Source organism: Pollicipes pollicipes, unplaced genomic scaffold (genome assembly GCF_011947565.3).
Source record: "Pollicipes pollicipes isolate AB1234 unplaced genomic scaffold, Ppol_2.1 Scaffold_5080;HRSCAF=6000_pilon_pilon_pilon, whole genome shotgun sequence".
NCBI classification, from domain to species: domain Eukaryota; kingdom Metazoa; phylum Arthropoda; class Thecostraca; order Pollicipedomorpha; family Pollicipedidae; genus Pollicipes; species Pollicipes pollicipes.
The window spans coordinates 56,251-78,175 of record NW_023596613.1 but is presented as its reverse complement, the minus strand read 5'-3'; the positions used below and the strand labels follow the sequence as shown (position 1 = coordinate 78,175).

General features: G+C 48.1%; 1 protein-coding gene across 1 annotated transcript in view; it reads left to right on the top strand.

Moving 5' to 3' along the window:
- The first annotated feature begins 20,333 nt into the window (after positions 1 to 20,333).
- Positions 20,334 to 21,925, top strand: part of LOC119101941 (putative sodium-dependent multivitamin transporter) — a 3,031-nt gene continuing 1,439 nt past the window's right edge. The window contains exons 1-2 of the mRNA XM_037225335.1: positions 20,334 to 20,476; positions 20,947 to 21,168. Coding sequence (XP_037081230.1) covers positions 20,366 to 20,476; positions 20,947 to 21,168 — 333 coding nt within the window. The 5' untranslated portion in view covers positions 20,334 to 20,365. The remainder of the gene's footprint in view (positions 20,477 to 20,946; positions 21,169 to 21,925) is intronic.

Here is a 21,925-nt window from a genome sequence, read left to right as displayed (position 1 = left end):
CTTGAGGAGACGGAACTCTGGATCTCTCCAAGGAAGTTCAATCTGGACGATAGTGAGCTCTGAACTTCCTGCGAGGATTGCAGTGTTATGATAAATGAGTAGCTCTGAACCTCCCGCATGGGATCCAGTCCGGAGGCAACGGCTGCCAGTGCCTGCTCTATCCGGTCCAGGTCTTTGGTAAAGCTCTGCTCGGCCGTGTGGTGACTGCTCGCACGGCGGACTCAGAGGTGGCCAGCTCTGCGAGCACTTGGTCCCAAACGAATACGTCCAATCGGGGCCGGTCCGGCGTCAACAGGGTCGGCTGTGGCCAGGCTCAGCGACGAGATCAACAGCAGCGGCAGCAGCATAGTGCGGCACGGTCTGAGAACGCAGCACCACTGGGGCCGGGCGCGACAGAGCACCCCGACGATCCGCAACCAAGGTCAAGAATGACTCGCCTGCCCAAGGGCGGCTCGCCAAGGAGTGGCGAGCCAAAATTCGCCGCCAACAATCCCCTGGCGAAGCGTAGCTCGCGGTGTTCACCGTGCGGATTTGCACAGCCGAGGACCTCCCCCCAGTCTTCACCCCGCATTTGTAAAGGCTACATAGATATATGCTGAGAAAAGGCCCTGGCCCGGGCGGCATTCTCGTAGCACGGTGCGGCGCGTAAATCTTTTTTTGTTCTTGCCTGGCGAAAGAACGGATGCAAACTTATCCGTTGAACTGAACGGCACGACTTAAGTTCAGGGTACACGCAACAAGCTATGCTTAGCAGATAATCTGAACCCAGAGCCACCCATGCAAACCACTCGGAAAAAAAAATATTGTAAAAGCACACGCCAGACCTGACTGCACAGTGGCTCACTGGCGTCTGTTAACTTTCCCCGACTGGACTGCAGAGGATGAGGTCAAATGGATGTGCAGCTTTTGCGTGCCACATGAAGCCAGGAACCACATTCCGGAAAAATGCGCCACAGGCCACCGACGGATTTCAACCCTCCATACTGAAAACGATGGTATTCGGGTTCCGCCACGACGCCGTATGCCTGCAAAAGCCTTCGGAGGCTTGGGTTAGGCCCTCCCGGGTTAGTTCACCGCTCGCAGCGCCGCTCGAAGGTCAAGGGCCACGCAGCGCGATGATGCGTGGTGATGATGTCCGATTGTCTGTTCGGCCGTGGCCAGTAGAAGTTTTCTGGCCCTCCAGAGCCGTATATGGTGCAACAGCGCGCCATCGCAGACCTGAAATACATCCGTCGAAACAAAGACACCCACCATTCCAGCCGGTATTACAATGCGAAACACTATTAGTCGTTGCCAACGTCGAGGGGATTGTTTCGCGTTTGTATGTGTTTTGGAAATGAGATAGCCATTTTCATCATTCCCCGCAGTTCACAGCCATGTCTTTTTAAGGCATGAAATCCTCTTGTTTCTGGACTTGATGTACATAATCTTGTTCAGCTTATTATGCACCGCGCGTAGAAAATTCACCCAAACATGTGTGATGTCACAGGCGCGTTACTCGAATACACACCTCATCATCTGCGCTGCGCCCATGGCCAAAACAATATGCCCATTTAAACATTTACGTTTGCGGTGATGCAGCATCAAACACGACAACGATAGAAGGCAATTTTTTCATTTAGATGAACCGTGTCTCGCCGTAAATGACAAAGGCATTTGGGCAATTGCCGGCCATGATGGAAATGAGGATGTGAATCGAATAACTTAGGAAACGCGCCGGGAGCAAAAATACCAATCCAGCCTCGGATCATGCCACCACGGATAAGCAAATAAGAACACCCATTGGCGCTCATAACGTTCGTAAGTTAAATTCACACGTGTGACGCTTGAACCAAAAACGTCGCCTGGCGGCGCGTAGAAGTACTTCAAGTGAGTCACAACATCCGCCATAGCTACAATATTGGCAGCGAATATGACGCCATAAATACGTTCCATGACATAATCAAAACAAAGCAGGCTGATCATCGTATTCACTGGTTAGTGAAATGCCGTCACTTAAAACAACATTTCCGCTTAAAGGAATTCCCATATTTCAAAATATTCGGGCAAGAATAAGGTATGGTGCAAAAAGCTTGCTGGTAACTATTAGTACCGTAATCAGGTATGGTGCAAAAATCCTACTTGCCAATATTAGAATGTTTTTTAGTGCAAAAGGCTAACATGGACAACAAAATTGTATATTTGATAACCATGCTCCCAAACATGTCATTGAGAAGAAACAGTACAGAACAGAACAGAATTGCCACAGTAGTGGGCGGCCTAAATCACTTGTAGAACTTCAACCCTTCGAGAGATGGCGTATACGCTGGCGCGTGTTTGCAAAATTCCGTGCGTGTATTTTGGCCTTTCCTGTAGCGTTTTTGTATATTTATCTGTATGTAATTTTGGTTGCTTGCATTGACATGTTCAATTATGGTGCTCTTCAAGTTATTCGATTATCAGCGCTACCTCCGTCATTATTCGTATCACTGACCAACTTCCTGTATCATATTGCGCAAAACGTGACTTGTGTTTGAAAGTTGCACTCAGTGCATCGAAATCGTTGAATGCCAACTGATGACCGCTGATGCCACGAACCGTGTCTGGCGTACGCCAGACATCTTCGACCCTGGCGTTGAGCACCACATGGCCAATGAGATGGCGGTATTTGCGTGACGTTTGCATCACACCATTATGTCTGCGTACCCCTGAAAAGTATGCGCAAGTTCGTAAGCGTCAAGCTCAGAAACGAGAGGACTTTAAGCCTTAAAAAAGGGCATGGCTGTGGACTGCAGTCAATGATCTTCAAAAGGGGCTAACTTAGTTTGAAACCGTGAAACGATCCCCTACAGAGCTATTTCAGTTCCAAACCCCATGTCAATGTGGACCAGGTCTTGTCAAAAACATGCCAAATTACAAATAAGCTTTTCTATCATACCTGATGTTTTCTGTTTCGTGCTCAAACGTGGAACAATTCACTTAAGTAATAAATTTGTATATTTTTGTATTGTAACAATACTTTCAATGCTATAAAGAACGCATGTTTGTTGTTAAACCTGAAACAGAAAGCCACTTAGAATTTGCTACATGACCTTAAGATTTACCCAAGCTTGTTCGCAATGATATTTCAGGGCATAAGGAACAACTGAAAGTGCAAACATTCTGCAAACATGTAGTTGATGACGTGGTGAGGAGTAAAACAAAACAAAAACAAAAACGTCACGAGATACGCACCGAAGTCCCAAAGATCGGCAGATAACTGCGGCGTCGGCACAATCCCAGGAGTTGCCGCAGACATATCCCCAGGTGCGCCCAACGGGTCTGACCTCGACCCGGCCCTGGAGACAGGAAGCTCCTCCAGCCAACCGGTACTCAGCTGAAAAATCAAGAATCCAGGCACGTCATTTTCCCCGATCCACTGACAAAGTACGTGGGATCCCGTTACATTTCATGATTTCTTAGTCAATAGCCGCCCATCCCAACGGACTTTCTGGTTTTTCTTGCTGAGTTCACACGTGTCATTGTTTCCTGTGCTACGCAAACACAATGAAAACATAGCCAAATGATGGAATAAGATAAATAGGCTCGTGAACGTCTGTGTCACATGTAACCTGTCCAGTAACAACCAAAAACCTGCGAGCGATTCAAAGGGGTACAAGCCGTCGGCGGATGGGCGTCCTATGCGTGCAGCGCCTTGTACAAAATGCTCTCTGCGGCATTTGAGCTTGCAGCGAGAAATTTGAGAAAATCCTGCGCGGATTCAGCTTATTTCTCAAAACCGTCGAACTAAAAAAAGTTCATGCCAAATACGTCGACAATTGGATGCGATACGAGCATTGAGTGCAATGAAGCAGGCATCCCAGCAAAATGCAGACCGCAGATAAGAGGGCCTATTTTTGTTCCTTCTCGAAGGTTGCTTTTAAGTCTATGAAGAAATCAGTGGTAACATGCATCTTCTGAAGCCATGCCGAGATGGTCCGTATGGTTGTCTCAGACCCCGGCTGGACGTGGGATAAGAGGGCCTATTTTTGTTCCTTCTCAAAGGTCGCTTTTAAGTCCATGAAGAAAACAATGGTAACATGCATCTTTTGAAGCCATGCCGGCTGTCGTCTATTCGTTGTACGAGGCTGTCCGCAGGGCAGCGTCTCGATCGGAGGCGCCTCTAGAGTGGCGAAAGTGTGGTGTAAATACATTTACATTCACTTGTAAGTAACTTTGACACAGAAACTGGTATCAACGTTACGTGTCGAAATGGTGGCGCTCTGGCGCAGGTAAGGTTTTTGAGCAACTGTGACCGGTGACGAAACAAGACATACCATTATGACCCTGGCAAGAGACAATCCGTGGAAAATCGCCATACAAATTTGCCGCTGCCCACATTTCTTGGAAAACGGAGACGACGACCTCCGAATGCTGCATAGGGTCTCTAAGAAAACCAAATGTTTTTATTAGGAGGGAAGGAAGATGCCCCGTGACACCATTATGGACCACGACAACGCCAGGCAGAACGCCAACAGAGCCACATTGCCGCCACGCAACAGCTAGGGTTATCCGGGTTACTGCAAATACAATGTCCGAACAGCTGATCTTGCCCCCAGAGATAACCACTTGCTGCCGAAGCTGAAAGGACATCTGAAGGTCAAGCATCTCTCCTCGGATGAGGAGGCGAAGTCAACAGCACGTCAATGGGTCGAAAAATGATGCAGCTTAATCGTTATGTTCGCCTTATTACCATGCGTCGAATCCTTTAGATTAAATTGGGGTGGTAGTGGAACTTTTGAACTTGTCCTCGTACCTCACACTTACAGCCTTCAACCTCGACGGAAGGACAGACACGCTTAGAGCACCTGCCCGAGTTGCAGGTAATATTGGAGCCATGCATGGTGCAATCTTTTTCGAAGATACACGTTTAACCCACGCTCACACCTACAGTGATATAGGCATGAATGGTGCAGTCGTTTAGTAATGCTTTCCTACATATGCGCCCGGGTTCGGCCGTGACTTGTAGTTTTGTCTTAACAGCAACGTACAGAGGAGCAGTAGCGATGCTTTGTTTCGCCTTGATTTGAGCCGCATAAAATTAACTTCAATACTTTTAGTCGCCTTCCTATCACCAGAAAGCCCCGATGATTAGCACACTCGCTGAGATATGAACCTAAGCCCCTGAGAGAGAGAGGCTGGAACTAATCCTGTAAGTTTCGTTCAACTCCCTCCATGAACACTGGCAACGCAGTAAGCGCAGGATTTGCACAGCCAGCTGAGAGGAAGCAAATGTTTCGGTCCTCAGAATGCTCCATTACCAACTGCGAACTGCTGTGTGTATCCACACTGATCTGACCAACCGTCTCATGGGTCCCTCCGTTTAGATCAGTCACGTTTTGCTTAAGTAATTATCTAGCGGCGGAGATACGCAAGACTCTCAACCTTCCTGATGCGCCACACGATGACGCATACGGCGCAGGTTGTCACTCGGCCCTAACCTAATCGGCACTCCTTGTCATCTCGGTCCCAGTATCCTGGATCGCAGGCGGACACGCCTCCGGCGCACCCCGAATGTTCCGTCGCAGCCTGAAATTATCAGCAAGCGCACTTATCGGAGTGGTAAGAGTAGGTCAAACGCAGGCGTCGGAGCGGCAAGAGTATGTCAGACGCACTCATCGAAGAGGAAGAGCGTGTCACGTCTCTGCTGCATTGCTGGGATGGACGTGCTGACAGCGGGCATGCATATAGCCATGAATCATCTTCTTCTTCTGGTCAGCTCAGCGTGGCGGCTTCTCGGCACGGTTACGGAGTGGACAAGATGACCTGCGCACCTCTTTTAGACGTGTGCGCGTCAAACCTTCGCCAAGACAGTTTACGTACAGGCGCACCAAAATTTACCAAAATGGACTCGGTTAGGCAGTGCATTGAGCCGATAGTTTGCTGTAGGTACTGCCATATAACAGCCCAGTACGTGTTCAGATGATGTTACAGTCAGGATATTATTATGCCTTCCAGTACCATTTTATCGAGCTTCACACAAGACTGATTAACATTGCCATCATTTACACTCATACTTGGTGTTGAAGTCATGTGGAGAATCGTGTAAAATTGTTATTCTTTAAAGCAATTAAGTACTCATATTATATAAAGTACTATGTGCCATTGCGACAGTTTCACGACTGAGTAATTTGGCCTTTCCTTGCTTTCAACGCTTTGAAGAGACAGAGTCAAGTCTTCATAGTAATAAATAAGATATAAGTATGCAAGACAATAATGCTAGTCTGGTATGCGGCTCAGACACTCGAAAGCGGTAATGATTGTAAAAAGACCATGAAAAAGAAGATGTCAGTAGAAAGGCACTTTCGAGTTAACCGGAACAATACTTAAGAAATGAGCATCGCTTGGAGGCGAGCTCTGGAAGAATGACAGGTTATAATTTTGTATCAGAGAGCTTGATAATTCCCAAATTAATGGAAATATGCAGCAAAACAGGTAATACTTTGCAGCAGGGAAATCTCACAAAATACCGTGAAAACAGCATGTAATATCCAAAATTCCAACATCAAGAGATAATTGACAAAAGGCCGCTATTTTTGTTTTCATCTGCTACCAGATGCGCTTTGCAAAATCTGTCAATATTGTTGGGACAGCTCCTTTTGGTTGCAGTTAAACTTTTAATGTTGGCTGGACCATACTTCCGTTAGACATCATACATTATTACTTCAGACATTCTAGAACAGCCCCAAACAGATGTGTTAATGGGTTCAGCCAACACATTTGATCCATGACAATGTCTATTAAACATGTGGGCCCAACGAAAACGATGCCTAATTTGTACACTTTCATTATCTACAGGACATTATGTTCTCTATATCATGTTCCTTATATATTATGCTCAGGACATCAAGTTTCATATGCATCGCTCCCCAGGGCTCACATTGACACCGTGTTTTGACATCTCAATCGCATGTCTTAACAGCTAAGAGAGTCGATAATAAAAAGCTTTTAGAGGGTCCTTTTGAGGTTTTTGGGAAATATGTGTTAAAAATTGCACTGTGCATATAACCTACCATACGCATACAAGCGCATACAACTCAGTCACATCTTGGGTTTAGGGTATCTTCCACTGCACCCTCAAAAGAGAGAACTGCCACTTAAATGATCATCTCGCTCAGGGCTGCTAACCTGACCACGCCCGGTCAGTGGGGATTCAGCATTAATTCTCTATGAGTGACAACGGCGGAAATGCATTTGTTTCCGCTAATGACTGCGTGAAAGGGTTTTTATAGTAAACTTCCTAGAGGCGTACTAACCGATTGGTTATTGGAACTGTACCATATTCTTGAGGTTTCCACAGGATTACTTCGCTCAGACAGAACAGAATTTCGCACGACAAATTAAGAAGCTGACCATGAGCGTTGTGGTAAAATGACAACAAATGGCTTTCTTGAAAGGTCCATTTTGAGGAGGTTCCATTCATTATGAGCGCAGTTTAGCAAAGAATTGTGATAAGTACTTTCAGATGAAATGAGCCTTGCGCCAATCATTGGTTTAACTGTCAGGTGTCCCCTGTTGTTCTGAAAGTAAAAATGATTGTGCTGGGAAGTGAAATAATGGCGATGATTTTCTGCGCCTCGGGCAAGAAAATGAGGATTTTTGAAAGGTAGGTAATATTAATGATGAATGAAACACCGATCAGTTTATCACGCATCAAGTACGCTATTGAAAAAAGGCAATTCAGGTTCTCAGACCACACGAGGTGAACGCATGGTAAGGGTGTTCGGATGAAAGGGCCACCCAGGTCTTTTACATTTCTTGCCACTGTTTTGACATAAAGGGCATTGAAAAAATATTCAAAGGAACCCGGTGTTACAGTAAGGAGCATACAAGTAAGTCTACAGTCAATATGCGTAAGAAGCATTCGTTGACCCACTTGTTGACCCTCTTATCCTGATTGACTAACAGACAACATGCACTCGAAAACGGGTCGGTGGGAGTGGTCAGTTTACGTCACCACGACCGGCATCACACACGGCCCCCGCTTACCAGACACTCGCTGGTTGTCGTGCACGGCTCCGACAGCAGACGGGCTCGGCATTCGCTGCTGGAGACCTGCTTAAAGCCTTCAGGGCACGTACAGGTGCCGTCGCCGCCACACTGAGCCGAGTACTGTCCTGAAGCAGTCCCTGTTGTACTTGCACCGTCACCTGTCACCTGTCGTACTTGCACCCGTCACCCAGCACCCTCCCTGCCAACAGCAAGCAGTCCTGAGGTGGCAGCAGAGAGATCGCTTCGATCTCACGGAGCATCGTCACGCTGTCGGCCCCACTGAAATGCAGTGGGACGTTTTCCAACAATGTAGCAGCAAAGAGGAGGTTTGGCTGTGTTGCAACCAAATCTCACAAGCATGCCATTGATATGTTGTTCAATCAAGCGTCGACAAAGGCAGCACGGAAAATCGTTAGCAAAAAGTCAACCGAAATGTAGCTAGAATATGACTGATTGAATTGAGTATAGAGTTTAAAATCGGATCCACAGATATGATCCGAATGCTATGACGCATGTACGTAACGCATTATCTTGGCTTCAAGTGGATCAACGAATGAGTCCCACGCCATATTGCTTGTGGACTTACCTGTATGCTCCTTTCACTAACACCGTCCTCCTTCGAATATTTTTCATCACCCTTTATGTCGAAATTGTGGCAAGAAATGTAAGACACCTGGGTGGTCCTACCATCTAACTACTTTTTCCATACGTTCACCTCGTCCGGTCTAAGAACCTGAAAGGCAATATGTTCGATAGTGTACTTGATGCTTGATAAGCTGATCGGTACGTCATTCATCGTCACTAACACTTATGTTTAAAAATCCTCATTCTCTTGTCGGATCGGACTGTCAATAAATGACAACCCGATGACCACTCAACGGTCGGATTTTTAAGCTTAGGCAATACCATCGGGTTTCTTGAAATTACGAACATCGGGTGTTGTGCAAGAATCTATAAATTCTTTGGGAGCTCCGAGGGGAACTCTTGTGTGATTTTTGTGATCAGACAGACTGAAAGGATATCTCAGGAACATCAGCTACCTTTGGAATCAGGTACCATGAATTATATATACATATATAATATTTTGCTTTTTCGAGACCTCTTTGATATCCATGGAGCTGCCTGGATTAGGACCTGGGACCTGTAGACATGCGTAGACTATGGGACATGCGCAGACTACAGACCTGTAGTCTTGTTTTGTGCGGAGGGACGAGAGCTACATTGTGTGTTGCGTCAGACTGTTGATTTTAACGTCACGTTGACCTGGTACATATTTCATCAATGCTAGGGCTACACTTTTCAAATGTAATAATCTCTATGAGCACTTATATTATTTTTATTATTTCTTACGGCTCATCTTGAAATAAGCAAAATCAGGTGCAACTGGTTTTGCTGTTAACATTGTCGAAGTTTGTATGTTCGTTCGGGCAGTGACGCCCACAGAATGATCCGCGTAAGGAAAGGCCACGGGACGCAGATTTATAAGAAACGTATCCTGATATTTTTACAGAACTTTTACAGCGGGATACTGATCGATGCTTAAAATCAAACTCAGCTATTTTGATTTCTGCCGAAAACAGAATAAGCAACTGGAAGCTTGCTGTCTCTTCTTACATGGTAAACGGCTGACAGTAGATTGGATGTTCCCCAGGCCGTCCAAGAGTGTCTCCGGTGTTCCCCAGGTCGTCCAAGAGTGTCTCCGGTCTGCGGGACACCGCTGTGACAGACCCCTGCACAGCGTCGAGCCGGGTGAAGACGGCGCTCTGTGACTCCTGAACGGCGTCAAGTCGGGATGACACTGAGATCTGGCCATTTTACACCGAACCCAGCTTTGAGAAGAATGAGACCTGGATCTCCTCTTGCACCGAGTCCAACTTCGAGGAGATTGAACTCTGAAGGTTTTTAGCCGAGTCCAATCTTGAGGAGACCGAGCTCTGGACATTCTGCGCAGAGTTAAACATTGAGGAGAATGAGCTGCGGGCTCCTCTTGCATCGAGTCCATCCTTGCGGAGACCGAGCTGCGGACCTCGTGCGGAGAGTCCAGCCTTATGGAGACAGGGCCCTGAACCGTTTGCAGAGAGTCCGGCCGGGAGGCAATGTATGCCAGTGTCTGCTTGATCTGGTCCAGGCCTTTGGCCAAGCTCTAATGGGACGGATCGGTGGCAGCTCGCACGGTTGTCTCGAATAATGTGGCCACTTCCGTGAGCACGCGCTCAAGCGACACGTCGTCTGTGGCCAGGCCTGGTGGCGGGTCGGCCCCGGCCAGGCTTAGCGACAGGATCAACAGCAGCGGCATCAGCATGATGCAGCACGGTCCGAGGACGCAGCACGACTGGAGATGGACTCGACGCGACGCCCATGTTAAGGGCGGCCCGCAGAGTTTGCCGTACGGTCAGACAAGGTCTAGAGCCTTCATGACCCTCACCCTGTGTACGTATACAGACCCTGGCGCCGACAGGCCGGACTGCACAGTGGCTTACTGACGTCTTCGAACTGTCCTCAACTGGACTGCAGTTCTTGAAATCAGGTGAATATGTGACTTTGGTGTGCCACATGCAAACAGCATGGACGGAATGCATATCACATGTTACATTTTTTTAGCCCGCCACTCGCCTCAACCTTGGTCAGTGGAGCCCTATCTAATTAAGCTTTGGATGGTTAATATTGATGCAAAATATGTGTTTGCTTTTCTTTTCGAAAGAGCCGTGTGGCATCGTTGGAGAAGAACGCTCGGGAGAGTGGTTTACGGTGACCTTGTGGAACACGCTTGCCCTCTTAACTCCAGCGCATGGGCGAAAGAACAAGGGGGGCGGGGGGCCACGCCCCCTCCCCCACATTTTTCAAGGTGAGGGGAGGCAGCAATGTTAACTGGGCCTCCTTTTTCAAATTAAGGTTACATTTGGCTTACTTTTACACTGCATTTAATATGAATGCCGATTTATATAACTCACCAGCCATCTCTCTTAAGATGCGCCATCTTTTTCGTTTGCTCATTGGCCATTGCTTAGTGTTACAGCCGCAAGGCCCGCGCCGCACGGCGTGGAGACTGCAACGCCGGACGTCGAGGGTGTTATTGCTATGACTTGGGAGCATGCGTGTTCAACACCATATGACGTAGTTTTCTTATCAGTAATCGGCTCTGACAGGATCTTGAGCATTTTAAGACGAACATGGGTTAGCCATGTTAACACAAGGAACCCCATTTCATCTACAACCTACAGTCAGGGAGAACTCAATATCTTTGAAGAACACAGAAAACACGAAACTGGAATTTATCTGACGACTATCGGACTACCTGCGGTGATCAGAGATGTTGTTGCGTCAGTGAGGGTCCCTGTGCTGATCCGGGGCCAACTGCGCGGGTCAGAAGGCCTCCCGTGTCGGGGATGGAAACAATGTGATATGATATACCTGCTAATGCCCTCCGGATCGACCAGGAGATTCCGCCCCGTGCTACCAGAATAATAGCCAGAAGACACTTCGCGATGGGACGGAATAGCCCTTCGGCCCTTGACCGGGAACGGTAATGTACCCCTGGTGTTCTAGTCAAGAGGCCCCTTGCTCGGAAGGAAATAAGGGGTCTTATTTTTGTTGAGTAGAGTGGGGGTCTCATTATTGTTGAATAGGGCGGGTTGAAATGAATTAATAAAATCAGCAAGGTCATGCCATGTTTGCCTGAGAACGTACATTTTTCAGAATGGATTAGTGAGACAAATGACATCAAAAGGTTTGAACATGCCCGCCCAAAACCTCGAGAGCAAGGACAAAGATGGCATGGGCTACAACTTCCGTAGAACCGAACCGCTTCAGCCACTGCAAGTGACACCAGACGGTGGGCGCCGTGTTAATCTATCCTCTGGATAGATAAATAGCTGCGAAAACACGAAAAGCAGAGATTTTACCTTAACTCTTCCAGTTCAACGTCCAGATTCCAGGTCCGCTTCGCGGTGCTTTAAGGGCCAATCCGTTCTTTTCATCAGTCTAAAAATTGCACACGTGAAATATACGCTTAGACTGCCTTTTAAATGTAAGATCTGATGTCATGAAGCGTCCAAGGATACTTTTCCAGAATCGTAGTAATTTTCATCCACCCGTTGGCCACAACTTAATATTAACTGCTAGGCCGACGCCACGCGGCCTACGGAGACTGCAACGCCTGGGGTAGAAACTTGTGTTTCTAAAATTTTCGAGTGCGTCTGCTCAAAATTACGTCACATACCTTGCATTACTAATCGATTAAAGTGTTTAAAGGTAAACATTTCAGAAGCGTCATCAGTTTCGTCCACCAGTGGGACACAGCTCAATATTAGCTACTGAGCAAACGCACCGCGGACTATGGAGACTGCAACGCCTGGCGTCGAGGCTTTTGTTGCAAGATTTGCGAGCTCGCATGTTAAAAACACGTCACATGAATTGCATCATTAATCGATTTTGACTGAATGGTGAACATTTTCAGGGAAACACGGCTTGGCCATGTTAATACACATTGTTGACCACTCGATCTGCAATCAACCTGTCATCTCCAAATTTGGATCAAACATATCGATCTACGATCCCCCCCCACGATGTCCTCAATGTCTCTAGAACCCTGATAAAAAATGTTGACAAAGATTCTGAACTTTATCGGCTTAGAAAAAGCTCTACTAACCATTGTAAATTAAGAACGCCGATAATTTATTCCATGCAGTGGCTTAACGCCTGATGTCGGCAGTTTATTGACCTCAAAATACAAACAGAATTGAGCTCACGGTAGCTCCTGGTTTCTGTTCTTACATTGTGTTCCCCCTTGGCAAGGCTCTGGCTACGCCCCTGCCTACACTCAAAAGCAAATCAATTCTTATACGTTGCAGGATCGGCAATGAGGTGTCCGTTGGGCCAAATCATTCCTAAGGCAGCTAGCTTCCCGTAGGCTACTTTTCTGCCATGGTGTGGTGTGAGGGAAGATAGCTCGGGAAAAGATACTGTTGCAGGTGTCCAACACATGTTTCATACACCTTGTAGTAGTAACGCTGGTCCAGAAGTATGCAACAAAGCAGCCATGCGATCAGTCCGCAGTCAGTCATGCGAGAGACATCCGGGCCAGGGCAGTGGCCACCGACGGCGGACAAGAGCAGGGCCTAGATAACGAACATATGACAGATGGGTGTTATTATGTGGCTTGATGCTTAAAAGAGAATCCCCAGTTTTATGGCTTTTATCACATTGTTTCCAGCAGTTTCAAGCTCCCGAATTCGTTTCCGCCTAAAATGCTGCGACAAGTCTTATCTTTGAAAAGCAGCCAGCGAGATGAAGGCGCATACAAAATCTGCTGCACTGTGAGCCATCAATCCACTTTCAAAATTCTCACCAGCCTATATCCAGACCGTATTTTGGCATCTACACTGTGGGAGCAGATGCTTCCTTAATGACCCAAAATGTCTACCCACTCGTGGAATTTCGCCTCCCCAGAAAAGACAATGTTAAAATGTACGAATAATCTAGGGAAGCTGGATAGTCTTATTTACCAAATGACAGATGAGTCGGATGGGCAAGATTGTGCACCAGTGATAAACAGCTCTAGATGCATATCTAGCATAGCAGCCATGACATTTGAATAAAGAACGATAACAACCCCCATCCCTCCCGCCCCCGCCCCCCTCCCCCGGCGGTCATCGGGCTCGCTTTCCAGAAAAAGTTACTGAAGTGCACCCTGAGCTTGCCCCCCCCCCACACTTTTTGAAACGTTCCTACGCCTATGTGCTAGCGTTATTAGAGGTGATTCTAAATTGCTACCACATCTGAAATGTACGAAAACCAGGATAAATAGGAGCGGGACCCATTATTGCGATCGATAATTTGCGTCCACGAAACATCAGTTTTTCGCAGGTATTTGAGACTAGTCATCATTTACCTGTTCGCTTTTTACAATTGTACATTTGGTCTCAAGGAAATAAATCGTAATGTCATGCGGACGCGAAATAATTGATTATTGTATAAGGCTGAAACAAAAGATCCTCCGGGTAAAAACATAAGAGCTATTTTGACAGACCGAACAACTTATTCCTTTTTATCCCACTCCTCGTGTAATTCAGATTGCTACCAACCACATCCCGTTTCATAATGCGTGCATAAGGTTTCGACAATCTGTTTCATCGAACGTTACGCATAAGGCCAAGAAAAGCATTTGTGTATTATTTTCTACAATATTGCTTATGCTCTTCCAGACAATGGAAATTTACGTGCCGAGGGCAGGCGTGCAGCTAAAGCCTTAGTAAGGGAGACGCACACGGATAACACATAGTGATAGTGAGATTCTGATAGAGGAAGGACCCTCCTATAGAAAGATATCGCCCAGTATGTCCTATCTGTTAATGTGAGCATGTTTTTGCTTGATATATTTATTTCTTCCTTCAAAAGCTGTAACAGAAGCCAAAAGCTACCGCGAGATCCAAGCTGCCTTAATTGTAAGTCAATGAATTAAATAAGTCATGCATTAAATGACTGTGAAATAAGCCATTGGTGCTCTTTATTTCACAACAATCCAGTGTACTCTTTCTAAGCACATACAACTCAGAAGCTCTGTCAGAATCTTTATCTTGACTGAACAGGCATATTTACGACTCTGCGGACGTAGATCGAACTTTTTCCACGAATCATATTTCCTGGTCAAGCCATGTTTGTCTGGAAATGCTCAACATTCAGTCGGAATTGGTAAGTGATACAAATTATATAACGTAGTCTTGATCATGCGAGCTTGCAAATCTTAGCAACAAAGACCTCAATGACAGGCGTCTCCATAGGCCGCGCAGCGTCGGCCACGCGCCGAACACTATGTCGTAGCCAACGGGGGACGAAAATGGTGACGTATCTGAGAAAAGTACCTTCGAACGCTTTAGACAAGCAAATCCTAGATGCAGGGAAGTCTGGGTGTGTAGTTCATCCGTGCAATTTTTAGCTTCATGGAATTTTTGCGAGCTTACCTCATATGACACGCTGGGTTCACGAACACTCAAAGCTCACATGTCACTCTATTATCCAAGAAGCACGTACCCGTCTCATGACCTGCCACACTCTCCCCACTCTGTTCCTCGCGTGGGCTGACCCCGCCACAGGTCGCGCCGCGCTGAGCTCACCCGGCGCCACCAATGATCACGCTGCACATGTTCTCTTGACAGTTGGGTTCCAAACAATCAGAGGCCAACTCTGGTCAAGCCGGGGTCAACTTGCGGGACGAGGCAGCGTCGGGCGTTGGTTAACCCAGCCCTACAAATTCACAATATTAGCATCCAACACAATGAACGGATTGGCCTTTACAGCAACATGAGGTGGTACTGGAGTCTGGTGGTGAAACTGAGGAGTAAGGGTGGAATCTCAATTTTTTTCGCGTTGCTGCAATTGCTAATCCGTCCGGAGGACAACTTCAAAGTTTTCAAAAAGATAGGCCAGGCCTGGTCTATGAACGGTACCTAATTTTAAGACATTCGAAAACATTATTTCATGACGGTCGCTCTCGCGCGCACGGAACCCATCGCTTGGTGTTGCTTACAGTAGTCAACGCCGTTCGTATTCACGGGAACTGAGACCCAAGCCATTGTTGAACTTGTTTCCGAGATCGCGGGCGCGTAGGCTCCAGCCCTTTAATAAACTGTTTCGTTTGTCGATGTTGCAAAAGAATAAGTGTTCTCAGGCAAGCATGGGATGGCATCATTCGTTTTCAACTCATTTTACCCACGGCATTCAACACTAATGAGACCCTTATTTTCGGGAATGGCTCCTTGGAAAGAAAACTAGAGGCCACATTGTTGTTCCCGGTCAAGGACTGAAGGGCCATTCTGTGCCACCCCGGGGTGTCTTCCGGCTGCCATTCTGACACGGGGGTGGGGGATCCCCCGGCCGATCCGGAGACCCTTAGAGGGATACACTCATGTCACTTTGGTGTCCTTCCTGACGCAGGAAGCTTTCTGACTCGGGCAGACGCAAAAACCCTGATTGACTCTACAGCATCTCTAATAGCCGCAGTTGCTCCAATAATTGGCTCAAAGACTCCAGCTCGGTTGGACGGATCCATGCCGGACTTGCTCGATGTGAACAATCATTAGCTTTCACATTTCCTTGCATTGCCAGGGGGCCTCGACCTGCGCAAGAGGCCCCCTGCCATTCGGGCTCCCGTCTCTGCTCCTGTTGAGCAAATTTTCCCTGATCGACTCGAGGTCCGTTGTTAACACAGAATACCCTGTTAGGGGCTGTTGGCCCTGAACGCTAAAACAACCGCATCGTTGCAGGGGCCCCGACCAATGTAAATCACGACCCGGCCGTGGCCCTGCTTGGGAAAAGGCCCCTAGAGCTCAGACCGACACGAAGGCGATCGTTCGGTGTTGCTGACCTCTGGCCAAAATAGAGGAATGCTATGTTTAATGGGTCCCCAGTAGGCGTAGAATGCCCTCTTACTGACATTTGAGATTATAGCCCTACGGGTGAGGTCCTCCATGTGATCTACAGCCAGCCGCTTGGACCGTTCAGCCTTTCCACACCGGGCCCATGATCTTTGGTCTTCCCTCCGGCCCCTCTTCGGGCCCCCTCAAACACCGTTCCTTGCTGACTCAGGCCATTGGCCACTTCACGACCCCAGTTAGGCACTGTGACTCCTGACCGACACAGGAGCCCCTCATTGAGTCAGGGACCCCGAGCAGTGCAAATCGCGGGTCACGGCCTTTTTCCTGCCCAGGGAAAATGGACCTCAAGGGCTCAGGCGGACGTGGAGCCGACTGTTTCTCTTCGTGTGTGCGGCCCTTTAGAATTGGATAGAGTTTCCCTAATAAGGAGGCCCCAATAGGTGCCCTCTGACTGACATTTGCAGGTCGCGAACTACGGGTGGGGTGGGTCCCGGGACCAATCGGGCTTTTGATCTTTGGTCCCGAGGGGCCCTCCGGCCCCTCCTCAAGCAAGGCCCGTGACCGACCAGGGGCAACTGCCGAGACATGGTCTCCTGTCAAGCAACTGTGGGCCCTTGGCCGACACAGGGGGTCAAATTACTGTTTCAGGGACCCAGACCAGCGGAGATGGTGGACCTATGTCTTGCTCCTGCCTGGGTAGGGGCCCCAGCTGTTCGATGTTCGTGGTCTCTAGCCGACTTGGACGCCTGCATGGTCTCAGGAGATCTCAAACGGCACAAGAGGACATTTGACTAATATTTCAGGTCACGACTTCTACGGATCGCAATTATGTATGTGACCTTCAGCGTTCGAGCCCTTACGCCCTCCAACCTGGCCTTTGCAAGTCGGTTCCGCTATGCCGCCCGGGCCCCTCTTCGGGCCTCATCGAACACTGCCCTTGGTCGGCACGGGGCCCCTTGCGATCGCATGATCCTCTGTTAGGCGCTTTAGGCCCCTGACAGGTACAGCGCTTTAGGTCCCTGGCAGATACAGGAATCTCGACCGGTGTAAGTCACTGCCCCGGCTTTGTAGCTGAGTGGGAATGAAACCCTCGGGCCCACAGCGGTACGAAGCGGACTGTGCGGTACTGGTAGTACCTGACCGACACATAGACCCATATCAACTTAGGGTGTCCCTGATCGGTGCAAAGGGCCCTCTGATTGTCATTTGGGGGGTTCGTCCCCTCAGGCCGGGGCCCGTGAATGAGACCTCTGACCAGCCCTCCCGTCCCCTTAGACTCTTCAATGGAGACCCCAAATGGAAGTGCTTGAACCAACATATCGGGCCCTATTGGACTCAGGGGCCCCTGATCAGCGTGCAGGGCCTTCTGGTTGGAATTGGAGTGCCCAGCCCTGCGGACCGATGTCCCTCAAAACGGCCTCCGGCCGGTCTTTCGGGTTCGTCGGGCCGTCAAATCGGGCCGATAATCGTAAGTTCCGAGGGCCCCGCAAAGCCCCACGGAGCCACGGAGGATAAACGGGGGGTGCCTGCCCCTGCGCCCCCTACCTGCAGCAGTGATCGAGGTATCATGAGTACCGTGCACTGGCGTCCAAACAATTGAAAGAGTGCGCTTTTTCAGATCGCTATGTTTGATCCAAAGTTAACGCCGGTGATTCCGGGGACCGGTCTTAAAATATTGTACTTATCGTAATCAGGCATCATACTTAAAGTGTGCAAACCTTTTTATGCTACATGGTTCTCTTAATCTGGAATGGGGACTTGAATATGAATCGTAATCTGGACACGGACTAACTTACTACCGGCAGACGCTAGCGAACCAGTGTGTAAGGAAAAACTATAATATGGTAGCGATAAAATATTCGTGATAGTGGCGCATGAAAGTCAAAAGTGAAAGACCCTTGAATTGCGTACTGGTGCCAGTGCGGGGAGTGCAGAAGGCGCGCTGGGTCGTTGTGGGTTGTGCGTCTGAGCGGAGCGTGTGGTGGGTGGGTGGGTGCCGGGAAACATTTCTTACGTTGGTTGTGTTGCATTCATTGTGGTATGGCAGTTGGTCAATGGAGGCGTGTTCACCCATTTAGTAGGGCTCTTGAATCAAATAACTGTCTGGACATTGTGCAGAAATTTCTATGGTCGGCAAGCGCACTCGTCATGCGTAGGACCAAATGTGTACCAAATTGTGATTAGTGCGTTTTTCCAGCTAGGAGGAGGGGGGAGCCTCAAGGGATCTTTGCCCCTGGCCTAAAGTTCCTTTTTCACCTTAACATTATCTCATATGTTTCCACCATCTTATGATCAGAAAGCTTATTTTGGCTTTAGGGAAATTCCAGCCTGAGAACAGGTAACCTACCAGCCTGCATGATTTTTTGTGCATGGCCAGTTGTGCCAATCCAGTGTTATCCAAATGGGCCCAGCAACACCTCTGCTTGAGGCAGGAGCTGATGTTTTGGCCAGGTGCATCTCCCAGGATTTTCCTATGATGTTACTTGTACCTACTGACTGCTTAAAATGTATGCCACAGTCAAGGTGGGCCAGAATCATACTGTATTTATCATCCAATATGCTGCATTGCATTTTTACATTGTCAGATTTACAGCTGGCACTGGCTACCTGGCAAGCATTTGTTTGCAGCCATTTTAGCAGTCAAGCACAAGCTGTGGAAATTGTCACAGGCAAAATGCTTTGCACTTGCCCAAAAGCTTTATCTGAGCACCTCAATATAATCTGTTGGGTGCTGCATGACCTACAGCAGTTGATGCACCCTAAAACTCCAAATCATCATCATCATCAATATAATCTGTAAATCCCTCACCACAGGAAGGGTTGTGCAAGCAGGCCCATGCAAGGCAGGACAAGATAATATGGTAGCAAAAGACAACTGATCATGTTAAAGAAGTGTGTTTTCTAGTTTATATTCTATTTCTTCTTCCACAGGTCATCATCAGCTAAATATTTGGTAACACAATCTCCCAGTGCATTGCCTTTCCCCAGATACCATGAGCTGCTTCAGTGCAGCATGAGCTGTGCCATTTAAGGTATTTCTGCCTGAAAATTGTCAACTGTGCCCAAATACCAATCATTGCTCTAACTCTGGTCATGGTATACATTGGTACCTATTGTTAAAAAAGAGCATTGTACAGCAATGATTGTTTTTCAGGCAGAGCATGTTGTAAATAATCATGAAACAGGTACATCTATACTTTTACCTTGGAACTTGAGTAATTATGATAAGAAATAAGTATAATCTCTCATTCAAGCAATCTGATGATATATATCTGAAATGAATTGTGGAAAAGTGGAAGAGAACACCAGGCTGGGGCAAAAGTATCAATAGCTGCTTTTTACATGGGCTTTAGCCAAAGAAAATACATGACTTATATACATGCAACGTACTCAAACACTTGAACGAATGTCACTAACATTACCTTGAGAAAGAGGGAAAAAATCAACAATCATCAGGGTTAAAATCCTCAGGCCTCCTGATGTCACCCAAATTCCTTCCAAGGTGGAAGTTGTAAATAATCAGCTATCATGACTAGAAACTTTAGATTTTGCCAGCATATAAAACATAGTGTTAACTTAGTTTCTTACAATTTCAGCACTTATCTCAAAAGTTTTCAAAACTTGTCTGGGTAAAAGCTTTGAAGGCGGCTTGTAGGCTTGCCCCCAGGGATAGAGTTAAATCCTCTCACACATCCTGATATGCAGGGCAACTGCAATCACTCAATCCTAGCTGCAAAAATTACATTGCCAATCTGTTTGATGCTGGCCTGGGGGTTTTGGAAGAGCTCTTTGTGGTCCAATCCAGCATGTTGATGCAAGTGTTGTTTTTCATATTGATATCAACATAACTTGAAATTGAGCCATGCAATAATAAAAAAAAGCTTTGTTCACTGGGTCCATGTTGTGAAGTTTTGTGCATTTTATCATATTCTGTGTTCTCCCTAGGGGATCCAAATCTGCTCAAGCCAGCAGCACCTGCCACCATGTCGGCCTTCACTCTGGCTGACTATGTGGTATGCGGCATGATGTTGTCCATCTCTGCTATGATAGGCGTCTACTTCGCGTGCACAGGCGGCCGACAGAGAAGTCAGGCGGTAAGAGCCTTTACATTGCTACCAAAGCTAAAAATAGTCAGGCTGTTGGGATGGGACTCCGGAATTCATGTATACTCGATACCTTATTGTGATAATATTACAATAAATTGAAATGTTAGTGGAGGAGTGGTCGCTTGAGAATAGATGCACAGTTACGTCATGCCTGACTCAGTTGAGAGGCTTCAGAGTTTCAGTGTCCCAGGACTCATTGCTGTTTCTCAGTGGCAGTAGGCTAGGGTCAGCTGTCCCATATTTGGAACATCACTAATGTTCGCCCCACGACACCGCACGCAAAGAAACAGGTAAACATCGTGTCTACCCCCGCCCAATTCATCAAGAGGTCCTCATCCTGGCACCAGAGCTGTTGCCTTGTGATGGTCACCATCTCCCCCTCACACAGACAGAGTCGAAGGGGGTGTCGGCATAGCATACCGTGACTTAGTGCTGAGCGTTCTCTGGGCGGCTGGCAGGAGTACCTGCTGGCGGACCGCAGCATGGGCTCGCTACCGGTTGCTTTTTCGCTGCTGGCCAGCTTCATGTCGGCCATCACGCTGCTGGGTGTCAGCGCCGAGAACTACCGGTTCGGGACGCAGTTCGTGCTCATCAACGTCTCGTACGCCATCGCTACGCCAATCGCCGCCTACTGCTACCTCCCAGTCTTCTACCGGCTCTCGGAGTACTCCGTGTACCAGGTGAGTTTCGACTGGGGCTCGGCCCGAAAAGTGGGTGGTGCATGCATTCAGTAGGCGCCGCTTGACTTCATCCTTGCAGATTCATCCAGTGGCCCCTTCCAGGAAAGCTCGCTTCAACTCTGGTGGGCTTCCGTGTCTGGAGGTCTCCGGCATGCCTCTAGTAACTGTCCCAGCTGGACCGTTAGATAGCCTTTAGCTGGAGTAGCCCAGCCGCAATGACCAGCTCGTCTTTCTCCTTTGGGCATTCCCAAAATTATGTTTATAGCTTCGCACAGAAGTTATGCGCCCAGCCAGTCAAGGCGCTGTCGGTGTCAAGCAACAAGCTGGCGCATTCCGATTTGCACGGGACGAGATTGAGCAGGATCTTCGTCTAGCGGAACGTCGCCATCCGTATGCATTCAGAGAGAGAGAGAGCGAGGAGAGAGGAGAGCAGAGAGAGAGAGAGAGAGCGAGAGAGAGAGGAGGTGAGCGGGGAGCGAGTGAAGAGAGGGACGGAGAGAGGAGAGCGGAGAGGGAGGAGAGGGAGAGCGAGAGGGAGCGCGAGGAGAGCGGAGAGGAGAGGAGGGGAGGGAGAGAGAGACGAGAGGGCGAAAGAGAGGGACGGAGTAGAGTGGGGAGAGAGGAGAGAGAGGATGAGAGAGAGAGAGAGAGAGGAGGAGAGGAGAGAGAGAGAGAGAGGAGAGAGGAGAGAGGGGAGGAGAGGAGGGAGAGGAGAGAGAGAGAGAGGAGTGAGAGAGAGGGAGAGAGAGAGAGAGGG